Below are 19,847 nucleotides of genomic sequence, written 5' to 3' on the forward strand. Positions count from 1 at the left end.
AACGGAGGACCCTGCTCATTTGCAACAAAGCGGGTGGGGGATATGAGGAGACTATCAGCAGAGAGGTAGAATTGGTGAAATAAGTAAAGTCAGAGTTTTTCATTCAGTTCGCAGAAGAGACGACTGAAATCCATTCATCCCCTCATCACTGGCATTTTCTCACCCAAAGTCCCTACATCCTGCTGGAGACCCACAGCCCAGTCCAGCAGGACCTCCAACCTGGTCTGCATCTGCAGCTGGCAGTGAAGGCTCCTTCCCCAGGCCTGCTGGAGCTCTTTGGCCACGGCAAGAAGATGATCTTGTCGACCGCTCCCTCTCTCACTGCCTGGATGGGGCTGCAAATGTTGCAAAGTTGGATCGGATCCCCACTCCCCGGTAAGTGGCTTCAGGAGACCCAATACTTTGAACATCGCTGCCAGAACCTGGTTGTGAAAAATGTTCATATTTTTCAATTAAACATTGGCTGAATTAATGTGTTATTATCAGTGTCATAATCTCACATCTGTATTGTCATATTTCACATACAGGATGTGTATCATACCTTGAGAAAAAGGTCCCTATAACAGACGCTGTGGTTAGATTATTTAGTCAGTAGCTGTTTTCAAAGTCAGGAATAAACTTTAATCACAATTTTCACATAAACATAGACCAGAAATGCACTAAAATAAGGAAATGTGACCTACATTTGATCTACATGACAATAACTTCATATTCTGATGAAAGAGTGTATATGATTTAGTCAAAAGCTCCAGAACCTAAATGGACCTAAGTAAAAGAAATGCATCACATTCTTAAATGTATCGTCTTTTGACATCTGTCTAATTTTCTAAATGCTGTCAAAAGTAAGTAATCTGATCAAGCACCTTGCTGTCTAGTAAAGTCTGGTATCCTCCTGTTGTAGGCACCAGTTGTCCAGCCCGTATGCTGGCCCCTCCTACCCTCACCATCCGCCCACTCAGAGGTTCAATGAAGGACTCAGCCAGCAGAACTCCACCCACTGGCAGCACATCTCCTACACAGACATAAAGATCAAGGTTAACTCTCTGAAGGTATCGTAAACCTGACACAGGTTATACTGGGCACTCACCAGCAGCTCTAACCTGTTACTGGATCTAAGCTGACTCCAACAGTGAGCACAACGTTACCCGTCCTGGAGTCCAGCATGGGATAACCAATCTGTATGGGCTGTGGCAAGCGGGTGAGGGGGCAGACATGCACCCTCCCCAGCGGGTAGACTAGTCCAGTCTGAGGGTGGATGGTTACTGCCAGAATGGGCACTGGGACCCCCATGTCTGGGTCTGCCATGGCAATGCCCAGCTGCAGTCTCTGGCCCGGTCTGAGGCCTCGGAGCCCAGTACTGGGCAGAGGCTGGTCTGAGTGGCAGGAAGTTGGATATGGAATGAAAGGAAGGAGGGGACTGTCCCACTTCCTGTTGTCTGGAACAAATAATGACACCAATAACTTTTTAAAGGAGAGACATTGTATGTCCTCAATCTTATCAATGAAATAATGTATTTTATGAGCTATATTACTTTTACACTGTCATCAGTTAACTAACGTTATGACAGTTTTTCAGTTTACATACTGGCTTGCCCTCTTTGTGACCTTTCACTCTGATATTTCATACTTTTACTAGAATGTCTTCCAATAAACCACAAAGAATTGGCAATAAATTATTATATTCATCTCAGGTTCATCAAGTTTTCCACCAGGAAATACCACATGATTAACTTATATTAGATGATCCATACAAGATCTGTAGATAATGTAATTAATTTCCTCTTACATTCCTTATTCTCTAATATGTAAAAGATAGCTCATTTGCTAACGTCGAAGGTTCGCTGTCTTTGACCAATCCATTGCTTTAACGTTTTTAATATATAATGTAAGTTGTATTACTATCTCTATTACTCTATTACTGTCTCCTGCAGGGGGCCATAATATAAGAAATAAGTAGCTAAAATCCCATAGAATTATACTGTGAATAGTTAACAACAACAAGTGGCATTTAATCAGACGTTATTAATCTGTTTCAGTCCTGAGGTCTCAAACTGGTCATACTATAATTACTTGAAGTAAACACATAAGACAGCAGAAGAATGGAAATGTCATGTGTAGAATAAATACATATCATAACATTTGTTGTGACTGAGAAAAAAATGTAAACAGTTATAGTGATATACATTTTATATCATACTAACCATAATTACTATTATTATCATGTGTATTTGGCTACTTGAATGCAAAATACATTATCAGTTGCAGATTTTGTATTCCATCATTAACAGTTTAAGGGATGGTTTTATTTTCTTTAATGATAAAATAACTTTTTTCTCTGTCTTACTTTGTAATCTGTAATTAATTTCGGACTGGCATCATTCATATAAGCAAACACCCGGCGTGTTACCTGTGCAGGGGTCAGCAGTGAACACTAATGTAGAGCTGGCAGGATCATAGGCCACGCTGCCAGCAATGGGCATGACTCTGCCAGTCTGTGGGTGAAGGACAAAATCAGGTGGCACTGCCATGGTGTGACCGCTGCTCAGCAACATGTGGCTGTGAGCATTTGGCCTTATGAGGCCTGTGACTGAATCACAGTGAGCTGCCCGAGAGGCACGCAGGGACCCATCAGGACCTGTATTTAGGCAAGAGGAGATTATTGTGAGCAATCATCTCACTGTCAATGATAATGATGATGTCACGTGCAAGGTGGACAGTTTTTCTTTTCTTTTTCTTTTTTTTAAATGGAACATTAATTACAATGCAAAACACATGTATTTAATTCAGTATACACTGAATGTATTTTTAACAATTTAAATTGCTGTTTTTTTTAAACACACCTTTAGTGTTATTTTCTCTTTACCCAGGCTGCCTTGCAGTACACATCTTGAGCAGTAGATAGGGGTGTTTCTTTACAATTCAGGGGCAAAGTTTAATCTAATGCAGAGGTGTTCAACTCACCAAAGATGTCCTCTTTGGTCAGGACAGTCCCAGTGTCAGGGCAAAGCAGCCTAGCCCCAGTACCCTCACCCAACAGCCCCCAGGCCCCCTGGCGCTGGCACTCTGCTGACACCAGCTCTCCCATCTCTTCTACCAGGGATGTGAGCCTCTGGATCAGACTGAACATGGGAGAACATTGGTTTACATGTTGCCTCTGACTCTAAGCAGAGGATAAACAACAGTCTACTACTACTAAGTTCTGCATTATCACATGAAAAAATTAAGCTTTACGTTTGCTGGTGCAGCTCAGATGAAGGTTGGTTGTCGCTATAAACCTTGGGCAGTAGTCTGGTGCACTCTCTGAGATGAGATGTGAACACACTGTGGACCCTCTGCTGGGCCTGCTGCTCTTGCCTCAGAACCTGGAGGAAATCAGGCATAACTGATCCAATTGTGTGATTAAAGGGTATTTATTTTATTTATTTGGCCACTCAAAGTTATAGTATTTTTGTTGTTGTTTCCGATTTAAATATTCTAAGTAATTTTATGTAAATAGAATTAAATAGACATTTTCTAAATTAACTTTAATTAATCACACAACAGAATAAAACTGCACATAATAAACAATCAAATGATAGTTGTTTTTGTCTATAGAGTACAAAAATACAGCTTCTGTTTTAAGTGAGATTTATAAAGTTTACAGAAGTAATTTCTTTACATGGATACAATGGAAGAAGTACAGATGTAATAATATTGTAAACCTGCAACTGACTGTCGAGTAGAGTCCTCAGCTGTGAGGCCAAAGACTTTCGTCGCAGCACCTCTCTCTCCATCTCCCTCCTCAACCTGTCATAACCCTCCCCCACTCTCTCCTCAGTGATCAGGCGTGGGTGGAGAGAGTGCAGTTTCCCCAGCACTCCCTGGTATAGCTCTTTTACCTGGATACACACAGACACACATATTGAAAGCAAAATGAGGAATGCAAAAACATAATAAGATTGCAGTAAACAGATGAAACGTCTAACTCCACCCTAAAACCAACCAACAATGGTAAAACATGCATGTTTGTGGAATGACACAGGTGTGCCATCTCCTTTTACCTCTTTATCACCTCAGTTTACCTGAGGGCTGTAACAACAATCTGTGTCTTCTATACTGCAGAAAGCATTTTCATGGTACAAATAAGAAGGACACAGGACAGAGAAGGTTGTGACAAAAAACAGAGGCATTCCAGTGCGACACCCAACTTCTTTCAATAGACTTAGATTTTAATTAGCAACTGTCTATGAAGAAGAGTCAGATGAAAGATAAGAAGAAAAGAAAGAGCCATTGCATTGTACCAGGGATTGAGGGAAATAAGGGACTGCAAAGTAACCATGAAGCTGCAATATGCAATCATGGAAGCCTCGTACTTCATTAAATTATTCATGAACTATTCATAAAACAATAATGTGGGCATGTGTAATATACAGCTTTTAATTTAATTCAATTTAATTTCATACTTTTCTCGAAAGGTTTTCTTTACAAGAAAATAACATGTATCAAAGTGAATGTGAAGGAGACAAGAGGGTGTGCGTCAGTCCTTTCACATGCTTTATGTTTAATTTGCATCTAAACTAACAGGTGCGGACCTCAGTGGTGAGCTGTCCCAGATGTGTCGTGACAGACAGGCTCTGTTTGAGTAGGAGGGTGTAGAAGGTGTTGCTGCTGAAAGCCTCCAGATCCACCTGGTGTTCATAATCCCAGAAATCCTCCAAGGTGTCTGCACAGACTGCAATCAAGTGAGCGAAACACAGTGAGACAGAAAGAGTGTGATGACAAGAATATAAAACATTTAAAATCCATAAGTTCTATCTTAAGAAGAACTTTGAAAAGCTCACATAATGTGCTGCCTGAGAAGGATCGATGAACTTCATCCAACTATATGCTTGTTTTGGAGAAGCTCAAAACTTCTAATGTTAAGTTTTGGTGCGTGCTTTGGATAATGTAGGCACATCAGTAGCTTTGATGAATAATTGCATGCATGTAGCAAGCATCATGGACCAAAAGCTTTTTAATGGCTGACAGGAGAGGAACGTTTTAACACTACTATGCAGTCAAAACATAAACAACTATCAGGCTCGGCTAAGAACTTTTTAGTGTGACATTTTAAACAGTAAAATGCACATTCTTAAGATATTGTCATCTGATGTGATTTCCCAAGTCCTCTGACATTTTCAGTTGTTTCCATTTTCACTGCACATGATAATCCGTGTAAGACAACAGCCTTTTCAACAGTAGTTGGTTGGGTGGAAGCACGACCCAAGGGGTCACTGTCAGTGTTACATAAGAAGCCACAAGGGTCGTCAAAGTGTCATTGTCAATTCATGTGTGTTATGTGTGCACACTGCAGGTTCATTGGTTGACGGCATGCAGATCATGTTTGAGTGTAAGTTATGCAACGTGTTGGCCTTCATGCTCTGAATGAGCTGAGTGGCCATGCGTTTGTGTGTAATATCTGTGGCTCCAATATTCCACCTGGTTGAATGGAGTCTCGTGTCATTCTGGCTTGTTGGTTTCGGTGAGTCTTCCTAATTGAGATCACCCTTGAACCTTTTGATGAGTAGTCATCCATGTGGTAGGCCAACTGCAACAAGCGATACCGTGCTTTGATTGGCTCCTTCTCCGGCCAGCCGTATTCACGGAACAGGATCTACATGTCGAATGTATCATTAATGAATGTGAATGACGCTTTGAAAACCTTAACATCTAGTGGCAGCGTGTGTTTGTGTATGCACGCTAACCAGCAGAGTAACGCATAAACAGAGGATGACCACAGCGCCAAACAGCATTCCCCCGGTCACTAGCCAATCTGGCCGGAGTAACAGGTTGCGTCTTCTACTGATTCCCATCCTGGTCACATGACGAGGGATCGTAGGGAAGAAGGGGCCTGGCTCATAACACTGGCCACCTGCAGGCATCACTCGTATATACTGAGTAAGGACAAAATCAATAGTTAGTGGTCAGTGACCAGTGTGCAGGCATCACAGTAAAATTAGAGAGCAAACGAAAGTGAGGGAATTTATCCATATCTTTCTAGTTTGTAAATGTACATTTATGTAAGAATTAACTTTACTTAAAACTAAATTAAGAAATTTGTTTGGTTTGACATAAGTTTAAAAAAAAATCACGTCATGTTTATGTCTTGTGATGTCCAGGAGCAAACCAAGCTGTCTTAAAGGTGCCCTGTGAAATGTTTGAACCCTGTGGAGCTATAGGAGCTTTATAGCGATTAGCTGGTCCCTCTAGCAAATGCATGAAACTGTCTCAAAGGACATGTGACGCTAACAAATACAAAGATCTGAAAAAGGTCAAATGGCGAAAGTAAATATTTAGAAGAGGCTGACATAAACAATGTCGGGGTCAAAACAAGTTTTGCAAGATTAAAAAAGCATTCGATGTAATTGATTAACAATGTTGTAAAAAAAATTAAAAGAAACCGTTGTTCAAAATTATAACAACACAGGGTACCTTAAATGCTTGTATTATTTTAAATTTGAGTTACCAAGTGTTTGTGCTGATAGCTGCTCAGTGTAAAAACGTAGACGCCCGGCTGGCTAAAGACCACCGAAAAGAAGGTGGGAGGAGTCCAGGACAGTGTTAGCTCTTCTTTTAGTTGTCTGAACGCACCCCAGTCAAAGTCACTGTTTGTGTTGTACAGGTTGTTACTGAATGACATAAAGAAACGATTGAAACATAAATGAACTGCAGAAAAAATCACAATGAAAACCTTTTATAACAAACATCCGACTTACACATCATACTGAGGATAGTGACGCGTGTCGACGGTGAACAGCATAACATCACCCAGATGGAGACAAGTTGTTGGGTTCAGAACTCCAGTCAGACTCGCCTCTCTCCCTTCTTCCTTAATATCTCCTCTCCTCTCTCTGGAATCCATTTCTCTTGCTCCATGACTGATATCTTCCACATTGGTGACTTCCCGCAACATAACATAATCTTCCTCTGAAAATGTTCAGCATGGGACCAACATTATTACTGTAATTACTTGTTAGTGTCCAGGCAAATTTGATATTGCATTCATTATTATGTGTTTTCATGCATTTTTTGTTGTGACAAACCAGCTGAGTTTTCTAAGTCCAGCTGTGTGATGTCAGGAAACAGTGGCTGAAGTTCCTTTGGGAGGCCACTGAGGAGGCCAAGGAAGCCTGCCTCTGGAATCACACAGTGAGGCGAGAGCCAGATGGAGTGAAAGGAAGACATGTGAGAGACAGGAAGCCACAAAGAAATCAAGTGTGCGGGATAGAAAAGTCATTGTTTGTGTGTGTGTGTGTGTGTGTGTGTGTGTGTGTGTGTGTGTGTGTGTGTGTGTGTGTGTGTGTGTGTGTGTGTGTGTGTGTGTGTGTGTGTGTGTGTGTCTCCACCTGTTGTCTGAACAATGTAGACAGGATGTGATGAGTTGAGATGGCTGTTGCACTGCAGATTCCCCTGGGAGTCCCACTGTTTAAACACCGTCTCCACTACGCTGCCAGAGACGCTCGACACCTTCACACACACACAATGAACAGGTTTGGCCATTAATAGGTCAATGCAACACACAAGACACTTTTCTTAAGCTTTCACTGTTGGGGAAGTAAAGACAACATTGTGTGGATGTACAGTATGCATTGTATGATCAGCTATTGTAGCACAAACTATTCATTATGTTTGTTCTATGACAGTTTAAGTGGAAATACTATATGGATATAGGTATCACGATTTGGGAAAACGCCTGTTGGATTCAGAGGATTTTTGATTTTCTCCACCCATAACAGTATAGTTAATAGACCAATCAGATAGCAGGGTAGAAATAGACCAATCACAAAGCAGGTCGGAATAGACCAGTCAGATAGCAGAATAGAATAGACTAATGGGAGAACAGGATTGAATAGACCAATGGGAAAGCAGGTCAGAATAGACCAATCAGACAGCAGAATAGAATAGACAAATCAGATGGCAGGGTAGAATAGACCAATCAGATAGCTGGATGAGAGCAGCCGGAGGAGAGCAACTGCTCTACGAGGTTCTAATATTATGTGACATCGTGACATTTTGCTGTGCCGGCTGAAGCTCTAATCATCATGCAATGTTGCAAATCCAGCATGTATCACTTTAAGTCAGTGCTGCACATCGCCGCATAAAGTCGAATGCACCCAAGGTGTCCGACTGGACGCCACTGTTTTTAGCCTCCTCCCCTGCAGCCACCGGCAGCTCTCACCGACCATCAGCTCACCGAAGTCAGCTGCAGTTAAAAATGTAATGTAATGGTGTGTAAATCTGTAAATGTCTTTGTTCACCTGACTGTCATAGCTCCACACCAGTTCCATTTCTCCACTGGATTGACACTGGAGCTTCAGTTCAGTAGCCGGCCTGCTCCTGCATAGGCCTCCACATGCAGCTCTGCCAGGAGGCTCTCGACAAACACACAGTCCCAGCACCCCATCATAGCCACGATAGTCCTCTGCAGTTTGACACACCTGCAGGAAAGTCACCAATGCAAAGTGTCCGCTATAGGCTTTTTTTTTTTCCTTCTAAACAGTGAGAACAGTGAAAGCTTTGCAAACCAAACAAGTCACAGAGAGCAGTTAAATATTAAATGGACTTAATATAAGCCTGTGCCAGATAAAGTATTGTCAGGTTCATAGAGGAAAGGGCAAAGACATCCAGGTTGTACTTATTAGCCTTGTCTGTGATAGTAGTGTGTTTAGTCAGTGTGCTCTCGAAACAAACCACAGTTTAGGACCCAACTTGTGTTGCTGTCAAATGCCATTTTGTGAAAGATCAACCAGTTACCTTTGCTCTACTTCTGTGTACATCTGAGTGTGATAGAAATGCGCAAGCCCTAACCTGCTTTCTACAGTGAACAGACCACTGATATTTGTCCAGACAGTCTCCATACTGTGTGCGAGTTTTTCCGTCTCTGCAGACATTGTACAGCTGTTGTACGCACACATCTCCGTTGCTGGTGGGTTGATAGCCGATGGTACAGTGGCATCGCCCGTCACTTATCTGTGGAGAAGACAGCGGGGTACAGTTCATCTTATGGCCTGGTTTGTTGCTTAAAATGACAAATTGGTCATTTATTCATTGAGAAACCCAGACACAGTAAACATTGAGCTTTACGACCTGCTTCTTTCCTAATTCCTCCCTCCATTATTTATTCCACATTACTTCTCACACAAACTCTCACGCAACAGTCAGAAAAAAATCTCATTCCCTTTAGTCTGAGCTGATGAGTGGAGACCTCAACACCTGTGCACTTTGCAGCAGGCCGGGAAACTCAACCCTGCTGTGAGGGAACTTGATCCTGAGCTCTTTCAGCTTGCAGCTACAGATTGTTTAGTCTAAGGTTTCTCAGAGACAGCAAGGACGCTAATCTCATAACTATGTTAGTGTGCACACTGTTTCCCAGGACTTTATAATGACAACAACAAAAAAATCATAGACTTGAGATTTTTGAGTTCTTCCCTGGATTGACTCACAGGACAATGGGGGAAGTGGGTGACATCCTGAGATGTTGGTGTGAAAACAAGGATTGCAAGGTCAGATAAACACACCAGGGGGAACACAGTGATATTCTTAACCCACAATCCCTCTATCATGTGAAATGCACTTGAACAACAAACACGTGCACAACACCTGAAAACTCTGTCCCGCTCCTGGGCAGGTGCAGGTGTCCTGGCCAGGCAGAGACTGCTGAGCCACAGGACCACAAGGCAGGGAGGCATACAAGCCAGGTCTAGGGCAATAGTGGTGAAGAGGACACTGCAGACAGCCATCAATGGACACAGCCCCAGCAGTTGGCCCATAGGTTCCTTTAGGACATGGGACCGGAGTGAGGCTCCCCGGCGGGCAGTAGAAACCTAATAGAAATACTACTGTATGTCCTGACATGCAACAGCATTTGGTTTGGATTTTTTTTTCCCATTTTCTTGGTTGTTGTTGTTGTTGTTGTCATGTTACAAGAACAAAACATTTTTAAACATAGTGTGCAGCCTACCTGGCTGGCAGAGTGGTCTCTCCTGGTGATGTTGACCAAAGTTGTTTCCATGGGCCAGAGTTAGTACCACAGAGGTAAACAGACACCCAGACCACATGCATCTGCATGTTTGTAACATTCTTAATATGTAAACCTACTAAAGTAAAGGGCAGGTGAACAAGAAACCCACCTCTAACCTAGATTCAAGCACAAATTTGCAGCACTTCATCCATGATCCTTGTTTTGGCCAGAATGAAAGTAGTTACGCAGATTCTGTACGCTCACTCCTTTGATAAAACTCTCCTGTCTGCTGCTCTGCACACATGACCTGAGCTGTCCGTTGGTGGACAGAGCTGCAAAGAAAGTAGTGGGATAGTTAGTCTGCATAACTTTCAGCGGCGTGCTGAATGATTTATGAGGCCGGTAAGGTAAGGTGACAGTGACAGTGGAGTAACTGGTTGCTGGTGGAGTACGGCTGCCTGGTGCTACCGGATCACATTTCTGCATTTGTTCTTCTCAATCCTCCCGTGATACTGATTAATGATTTGACTCTCTATGTACATCAACACAGCTTTGCTTTAGAGGAGTCTACTGAGCACTGCATGCGTCACATGCTGCTTCAGCTGTAAATCAACCACTTTGACAAACATATTGAAGTTTATTGTTGTTCGTTTGTGTTCACTTATTGATAGTGACTTGCAGTCTTGTAGAATGTGAAAAAAGACTGAGGTCAAGGTCTGTGCAGCTCACAACTGGCAGTTCATTCGCATCGAATGATTCGTATGTTGTTTATGTGTATGAGCTCACAAAAATTATTAACTTTTGTATGTTTAGTATTTATTTAGCTAGCATCTGGGACAAACATGTTTGACACCATTAAAGCTTTGCCTTGTTTTACGGAAACCTCGAGCTCATCTGATGCTGATATCTGTAGGCCTGTGTACTGTAACCCCTGCTCCTCTTTGCTCCATATTAAATTAAACAGGCACAGCCCCCGTTTGTTATGACATAAGGTGTAAAGAGTTACAAAAAGTGCTGTGTAATGTGATATCTTATAGAATTATAAATTATTGTGTGCTTGTGCAGTCATGTCACTTTTTTGTGTAACAAGGCCTTTTGTGACCACATACTGTGGTATTGTATGCCGACTGTTCAACTGATGATTCATCAGTGCAGAAGGCAGTCTACAGAGATGTTTTTATGTATATTAACCAAAGTTCTCACTCACTCTGTTATTGTATCAAAAATAAATGTTGGACTTTGGATAACTGGTATAACGTAGGTATTTCATCACAGTAGCCATGAACTATGATCCTCCAATGATGACTTGTAACTTATCTAACTGAACAGGATTCAACTTTCACCCACATGTCTCTGTCACTAGTGGAAAAACCTCCACAATTCATTTGCAAATACACAACAGAATAATTGGATCATAGACAGGACATGAAATACAGGAGATATGAACATATTTTAATTGAAAAATGTAACAAGCAAAATATCTCCGATTGTACATGCACAAGTGCCTAAAGCTGTCCTGTAAGTTGATTTCCTTCATTGCCTGTTTTGTAAAAAGAAAGAACTCAGCATTTAGCATAATCAGCTGTGTTTACTTGGCCTGTTTTGAGCTTCTTTGTGCTGACAAGCAGCACAGACACTGATGTGTAGACTGTTGATTCACCTCTCAAGCAAGCCATGATAATCGAAACATTGGGAGCTGATCCAAAACTCAATACCGGGAAGTGTTACACAATAAAAAATAAAAAAATACCAAACAAGTTTCCAATCTGATTGTGGACATACAAACATGAACTTGTTGAACTGTTTGAGGTCGCTCCAATAAACTTCTACCTCATTTTCACTTTATTTTTTTTTTACTTTATTCAGACTAAGAGTACAAAGGCATCGTTTTGTCGGCTGCTGTCGTTCTATTGTATCATTATCATAACAGTATAAATATCTAATGCCAGTATTTTTATTGTTATCTTATTGCAATAGTTATGGAAGTACTTTCACCCTCTCGGACTCTCTTAAAGTGGGACATCGTTATCAGTGTAACACAATTTTCTTGAATCAATGCTGCAATAATTCTGTGACGTTTTTACAATGAACGGTTTTAGTGTGTCCTCACCCAGTGTGTGTGGATGTGTGTTTGCAGCTCTGTGTGTATGTGCATGTTGTGTTGTGTGGTGACCCTCCACGTGTTGACTATTGACACAGGCAGAGTTTGGGCCGCCATCCTGATAACAAGGACCTTTATAAGTGAGATGAGATGAGAAGTCGCTCTGCAGAGCCCTGATCGTCAGGTAAAGGCCAACATATCTTTCACATACTTATCTTCTTAGTCTGTGCAAAGAATGTGTGGAAAAGGAGTTATAGATAATGTATGGAAATGTTCAGATTTCAATGATTTCTTATGTATTTCTCTCATCTGTTTCTCCACAGAAAGATAAACATGCATCTAAAAGTTGTGATCTTCGCCCATTCATTCTTGACAACTATAGGTATTCATGATTCCTCAAATATTTATTTTTGCATCGTATTTCTTTTTATTCATTTATGTATTTTTGGTCTGCAGCATACTCAATACACCGTGACACCAGGGAGGCAACCTGGGCTGACTCAAACACCAACCAGGCTCATGACAAGACGGACCTCAGAAAAGATGTGGTGTAAGTTGACTAAACTAAGGTGTATAGATTTAAGATCTGCAATGAATGGACATTAATGGACTTGAAGCCAGAGTGGATTAAATAGCTTAACACCTAATAATGGAGTGCTTTTTTCTATCTTTGAACAGAATGATTTACAAGAGCTACATAGACAGAAGTGGCCTTTACAACCAACAAGATGAAGACAACAGGAGCCCTGTGGCAGAGGAGATGCAGCGCAAACTCACCATGGAATCGGAGCGCCTGCGTATCCGTCTGCGCCAGGAGCTGGCCGAGCTGCGGCAGAGGTTGTCCCCATCTCCAGTCAATCTCAGCTCCACCATGGCCAGCATGAGGGAACGCTTGACTCCCCTCATCCAGCAGCTCCAGACCTCTCTCAACAGCAACACCCAAGATCTATGCAGCCAGCTGAGTCTCTATCTGCAGGACCTGGAGACAGCTGAGGCTCAGGCAGAGGCCAATCCAGCTCTCTATCAGGAAGCCTTCCACTGGATGAGCCAAACCCTGGAGCACAGCAGCTTTAAGCTGGCCAACATCGTCAGTGACTTCCATTCCACATCCAGTGGGGTGATTGAACATCTGAAACAGATCAGTGCTGAGGAAGAGGCAGCCAAGTCAAAGGTCTGGCAGGAAATGAGCTCCAGATTGGGACAGGAAGTGAGCTCATTAAGGGAGGAGGCACAGAACAAGGTGGGGGCCCTCAGAGCACAACTTGCTGCTCTACTAGAGACTGCACAGCCTCATAAGGTCGAAGTGACAGGCAGTGTGGAGAGGTTTTGCCAAAATGCAGCCCTGCAGAGCCAAGCACTTCAGGTCTGGATGGAGAGGCTGTTCATGGGGCTGGAAGAGGAGCTGGAGGTCCACCGAGCGTCCAGCCTGTCTCCAGCTTCCACCTCATCTGTACAGGAGGGTGGCTCTTTGCAGGAGGACTTCTCAGTTAAACTCTCTGCTCTGATCCAGGACATTCTGCATTCAGTGCAGTAACAAACCCGAACTAAACTTAATCGCGATCATTTGTTAATTTGTCCCTATTCTTGACCATGAATTTGGTTTGTTGTTTGCCAATGTACCAGAACAGTAAATAGCCTGTAAATATTCTTGAATGTATGAATTTGATTGACATATTATTTCATTCAGTGAATGTTTTATTCTGTATGTGAATGAGTGATTCACTGTCGGTATGTATTTACTACACCATATAAAAAGATGTTGCATTTGAGAGTAAAGTTATTGATGATGCTGTACTAATTGCCGGTTGTTATTTTATTTCAGTTATGTCTGATCAACTACAGAGTGCAAGAATAACTTGAATTTAAACTTCACTTTTATTTATTTATGAATACAATGTACTTGAATTTGCTTAGAAGTGCTTTAAAAATGCAAATGAGGTTATATACAAGACATCTATAACATTGTAGAACAAACATGTAGTAGGCAGCTTCACAGGTATCATCGAAGCGAACTTATTCTTCCATAAAATATAAAAAATATCCAGTTCTTAAATTGCTTACTCAGTTTTTACATTTCAGGTTTGGATGTTCCTTCATAACCAATAAATGATTAAAGAAATCAGAAAGTATAAAAAGTTACATAAGGTACTACGGTATTTAGTTGGTTTCCATGGTTACCCCACGAGAACATTAGGTTATTACTGAAAAAACACAACATTATCAGGTTTTACGTTCTTACAATACACCTGCAGTTACAATCAGGTATGACAATATGAATATGACAATCAACTTTCCTGCCTTAGGTTAAGACAGTTTCCAGTTGATCTGTCAGTGAAATACGTTAGATAATCATCCCGCCCAATAAAACTTCTTCAAGACAAACCAGCCACCAACAACCAGCAAGACAGCAGCAGCTGATCCAAACACCACCCCCACCACCAGGCCCGTCACGTTAACGTCATCCCACTCTGATGCCATGGCATCACCTGTGATATGCGAGGAGAGATCAGTCAAAATCCCTACGTTAAGATGTATGCCAGAATCTATAAGTAATTAAAGTATACTCACTGTGGGCAGCTGCAAAGGGCATGGCTGAATCTGAAGATAAGAGAAAAGGTCAATGAAAAAGTTTATCATGGTGTTTGAAAATCCCAGCAAACAAGTAAAAATAAATTTTTCAAACCTTCCCGAGCAGTGAAAAGAGGTCCAACTGTGACGGTTGCAGATTCACCACTTTCTTCTCCAAAAGGGGTCACAGATCTTTTTCTTCTGTTATTACAAGCCTGAAAAACATTCAGTTGGGTTCAGTCATATATATTAGAAACTATTGATTTTTAATATACATATTAAGTTTCATAGATAATATGGGATTAATTTGTTTTGCATTATAATAAAATGATGAAGAAGTGCCATGAAGGAAGTTTGTAGTTTTTCCCATCCGTTTTCCCTCCTTTCCTGTCTTCGCTTACTGTCAGCTAACTAATAAGCTGAAAGTATTAGTGAAATGTATAACTGTCTCCTTCAAATCTTTGCCCTTGAAATATTGCCAATAAGTACCTTGGAAATCTGCTTTCCATTACTTCCTCTGATATCTTGTGATCCGAGTCATTCGTTCTTAACATATTAACTTACAGACAGCAGCTCTTGACATTTGCTCGGCTCACACAGTCTCAGTATGCAGTGCAAATAGATGCTGGATTTCGCCTGGTCGCGATGTTGAACGAAGCGGAAGGCCTCGAAGTTAAACTGGGCAACTTTGGAAAGGCCATTGCTTGTCACAGCCGTCCTTTGGTCATTTGAACAGCTGGAGGAGAGCAAGATTATTTAATGTATATTTTAAAAAGTAATGTATGAAGTTAGTCCTCTGATGTGTGTTTCTTTACCCAGTGAAGAAGTTGTGCTGCTCACTCTGTGACATGTTGTAAGGAGTGGGAGTACCAAAACAGTGATCGAGCAGTAAATGGAAACTGAAAACAGGGCAACGAATCAATGAGTTTCCCACAAGAACACATCGTGATCACTTTTATTTAAGTTTCAGTTTCATGATGAACAAGTTGTCCACGAGCATCCACTCATCCTAATGGGATTCACTTACTTTCCTGTGAGGTTAATGGCCTTGACCTCCACATAGATCCTGCTCCGGAGCTCAAGCCCAGTTGAGGGTACTATTAATCCATGGACATAGTCAGAGTCCTGGAAAAGTAAGACATCAGAGTAAAACTAGAGAACAAATCTTTGTTGTGTGTCTGAGTGAGCTGAGTGCCAACGTGTACTTACATTAAAAACACTCATTTTTAGTGTATCAATGAAGGTCCCATTATTATCGCTGGTCGCCACCGAGACTGAAGAGCTTAATAATCATGGAGAAGATAGAAAAAGAGAGACAAAAACAAACTTTCAGACTTACTGTATAAATGATAATCATAAAATATCATTTTTTGCACAAAAAAAGTATTTCTATTTACTCACGCTACGATCTGTGTGTTGTTGATCAGGTACTCCAGAGGGTAGCGGCAGGAGAAGTGGTAATAGAGGTCGGTGGCATAGCTGATCATCCCCTGGTCAGATCTGGGAGTGTCAATGTATCCTGTGATGATAACTGACTGGATATTTAAGAAGTTGCTGAAGGGACCTGTGGGGTCCGGGACCTCGTCCACAATCTGAACAAGACAGCAATAGACACAATCATCACACGGGCTTCTTCTATGCTGCCAAACATACGTAAAGTGTTGTCCATCTAACATCCAACTGCAGCACCAGTTTCCATGTATTTGTCATTTTCTTTCTAATCTCTTGCAGTAATTTGATATTATTCAGCATCTTTTGACGGACACCTTCTGACCTGCAGAGACTGGCGACAGGGATTGTCCTGACTGTGGTTAATAGGAAGCTGGTAACGGATGATTGGAGGGTCCACACTGGTGTCCACAGAGCCCTGACACACTGTATTGTTGTGGTTTCCATTTAGTGCCAGGTCTGTGGTGTTGAAGCCTGACCACTGAGCCGTGCATAGGTTGATCTCCAGGGTAATCATGCTGGTGCCACAGTCGACCATCAGGTCTGAGTTGTCTGAGAAAGAGAGAATTAGTGTGAATTAAATGATTGTGCAGATTTATGTTTTAACATTGTGAGAATTTTAAACTGCTCTGGTGATTCGGTTGATATTATAAAGCCGTCACGGCACGCCTACCACATTTTTAAAACAAATAGATTTTTCCTCATTGTGCTGGTCTATAGTGAAAACAGTGAAAACCTACCTGGGTTCCTTTCATACAGAGACGAACAGCTGTAGACACACAGAGCAGGCTGCAGCAGCGCAGCCAGCAGAGGGAGACAAAGGTACAGACTCATGTTGTCTGGAGGAGGCTGTTGGTTTGATTACTCCTAGAAGGAGACAAAACAACAAATGCACCATCAATACAACAATAGTGTTTGTTCAGACAACCATCAATTGGAAAAAAACACTATTTAATGTGACTGCAGTCTGCAAAATCAACATATGTTGCAAGATTAGTTTTGTCTTGCAAAATAAAACTTTTATTTAATTTATATCACCAATTAATAATACGTATATACGCTTTAATTTGAAAATATAATAGTACATTTTAAATAATTAATATGCAACCACCTGATGAGTATCTTACCTTGGTGGCACCTGAGCAGGTGTTTGTCACAAGTAGTCAAGCAACATGGCTTTTATAGTGTTTAGGATACCTAAAACCAAATGTGACTCTTAAGCCCTCCCTCCGACTAACTATAGACACACACACACACACACACACACACACACACACACACACACACACACACACACACACTTTCTCCGTGTATACCGTAACTTCTCATTCAGATGGCAGCAGCTCCTGGCAGGGTTTACTGTTAGATCTTCACCCAGCAGATTAATGTGTCAGTGGGATTCGAAACAGATCCCTCAGGTTAAAGACAGGTATTGTTTCATATTTCCCTCCATCAAAAATTACGATTAAAGAATACCAGATGCAGTTGCATGCAAAGTGCATACTTACTGGTAATACACTTGATGAAGCTTAAGAGCTGCAGTTTGAAACTATCAACATTATAGTTGTGCATGAATATATTTCTTCCTCATAGAATACTTTTTGCCTCATTTGGGCAGCTTTACCGGAAACCCGTATTGCACACTGCAGTTCAAAATCAAATGATAAAACAGTTACCAGAAAACATGCAGAATACATGCATTCTAGATGATTGCAAAAATCCACTTTTAACGAATAAGATACTGCACGAATCAACAATAATCAAGTAATCTATATTTCAAAACCAAAACCATCAAAACCAAAATGTACAACTTCCAAGATTTACAAAACATTGTACAGAAATATGTAATGTCTTAAATAGTGGATTTGTGTTTTGAGAATGAAAAACCATGAATGTTTGAAAGGTGATCATAATTGCCACAAGCTATAAAGTGCTCAGCCAACCAAGCGAAACCCTTGTTAATTTCCCTTGCATGACAAACTTCTCCTCTATTGTGTCTACAGGTCGTCTATTTCGCTATGGGCCACAACTGTCACTGCTCAACTGAGATGACCCATTGTTCCTCAATAGTATGGAATGAAAAGGAGCATCAGTGCTTTTACAAAAGTGCCCATGGTAAGAGAAGACATTTGTCACACTATCCACAGATGCGTCACTCTTTTACAATCTCTTCAGTGATCCCATATGATTTTACCTCCCATGACATCCTGTTTGGAAACAAATCACTGGCCATTCTGCTCCACTTTAATCACATTCTCAGCTTCATTTTCCTATAATCCCCATGGCTGCACAGTCAGATTTTAGATTATGTAAGGATGTCTGGACATGAAGTTCACATGTCTGGATGTCAATGGTTCAGTATAGTCCACCCATAGCCCATATATTAAATAATAATGTAAATTTGTAATGACACATAGTTTATATGATATGATATGATATGATATGATATGATATGATATGATATGATATGATATGATATGATATGATATGATATGATATGATATGATATGACATGATATGATATGATATGATATGATATGATATGATATGATATGATATGATATGATATGATATGATATGATATGATATGATATGATATGATATGATATGATATGATATTTTGAGAAGAGCGTATTGTATTACCCCAATGATAACCACATCCCTCTGATTTCAAGAGTTTTTATATATAAACTAAAGTGTTCCTTCATGAGGTGAGAAATTCTCCCCCTTCTTTTAAATTGAATAAATCATTGAAAAAACAATGTAAATAAGTAAGTTTTAGCTTTGCGACAAAGATAAAATCAGGGCTGAAATTATGGAGATAAATAATTGGCACAAAAAAGTTACTGTAAATTTTATTGATGTAAAAATACAACGTAACATACATACATATATAAAGAAATATCACGGCACGAGATGGATACATCGATACAATGTTTATAGGACAGAAAAGAACAAGATAGAAATTAATTGGAGGGAAACTATCATCTTTAACCAGGAAGCCAAAGTTAAACACTACCATGATTAATATGACAGCGTGCTGCAGCAGTGATTTGTGCCGGCTACATTTTTACTGGTTTCTTTCACCAAGACCAACAATAGTTACCGATATACAATGACATTAGAAAACAATGAAAACAAGGCCCAGAGGAGATAACAGATTTAGATTTGGAAGAAAGAGGATACACTGGGAAGCTTGTGAGGAGTTGGTACTGTACTCTGTGGGCATGTACAGTAAAGCAGAGCATCAGTGTAGCTAATGACCCCTCTGGGTGTGAATATCGTATATCACTCACACAAGTAATTGAGAGGTCCAAATGTTTTTCTGTCTATTCAACAAAAAGTGAGCTTTGGTTTCTTGTGTAGCAGAAATAATGCTGTTACATCCTCAGAGCACAATAATTATTACCAAAAACAATATTGTAAAACATTCTATTACAAGTCCTGTCTTCAAAATTGAAGTAGATAGAAGTAAAACTGCAGAATTATTGTCAAACTGTACTTTAGGTTTTCTGCATAACAACATCTCCTGCAACTAATATATTATTAGAGGTATATGTAACACTGTCAAATTGCTAAAAGAAATACATAAATGTGCATGTTGCATTTTCACCAGTTATGTAAATGTTATGTTATATAAATGTCTCTTTGGTAGAACAATTGGAAACAAGTCATGGCTAATATTTAATAAGATAACCCAAAAGAAAAGGATTGGCAACCACTGGTTTAATCTTTAATAATGCGCTGTAA

General features: G+C 40.7%; 2 protein-coding genes and 1 long non-coding RNA gene across 3 annotated transcripts; 1 reads left to right on the plus strand and 2 right to left on the minus strand.

The window, feature by feature from the left end:
• The first annotated feature begins 1,027 nt into the window (after window positions 1-1,027).
• LOC138196925 (apolipoprotein A-IV) lies at window positions 1,028-13,912 on the plus strand. The gene is made up of 5 exons (XM_069147314.1): window positions 1,028-1,049; window positions 12,179-12,264; window positions 12,404-12,462; window positions 12,537-12,630; window positions 12,759-13,912. The coding sequence occupies exons 3-5, from the start codon at window positions 12,414-12,416 to the stop codon at window positions 13,612-13,614; spliced, it is 999 nt and encodes a 332-aa protein (XP_069003415.1). The 5' UTR covers window positions 1,028-1,049; window positions 12,179-12,264; window positions 12,404-12,413; the 3' UTR covers window positions 13,615-13,912.
• Window positions 6,886-8,349, minus strand: LOC138196924 (uncharacterized). The gene is made up of 3 exons (XR_011178165.1): window positions 8,277-8,349; window positions 7,365-7,485; window positions 6,886-7,154 (listed from the first exon to the last, which is right to left on the minus strand). It is a non-coding gene; the product is annotated as an uncharacterized lncRNA (long non-coding RNA).
• Window positions 13,913-14,389: 477 nt separating the features above from the next.
• Window positions 14,390-16,937, minus strand: LOC138196926 (zona pellucida-like domain-containing protein 1). Its single transcript, XM_069147315.1, has 9 exons — window positions 16,838-16,937; window positions 16,423-16,649; window positions 16,050-16,240; window positions 15,858-15,930; window positions 15,676-15,773; window positions 15,464-15,547; window positions 15,213-15,384; window positions 14,764-14,863; window positions 14,390-14,599 (listed from the first exon to the last, which is right to left on the minus strand). The coding sequence occupies exons 1-9, from the start codon at window positions 16,929-16,931 to the stop codon at window positions 14,430-14,432; spliced, it is 1,209 nt and encodes a 402-aa protein (XP_069003416.1). The 5' UTR covers window positions 16,932-16,937; the 3' UTR covers window positions 14,390-14,429.
• Between the last annotated feature and the right edge of the window lie 2,910 nt (window positions 16,938-19,847).

Source organism: Embiotoca jacksoni, unplaced genomic scaffold (assembly GCF_022577435.1).
Source record: "Embiotoca jacksoni isolate LCO1_2020_lvr unplaced genomic scaffold, fEmbJac1.0.p SCAF_14, whole genome shotgun sequence".
Taxonomy (NCBI): domain Eukaryota; kingdom Metazoa; phylum Chordata; class Actinopteri; family Embiotocidae; genus Embiotoca; species Embiotoca jacksoni.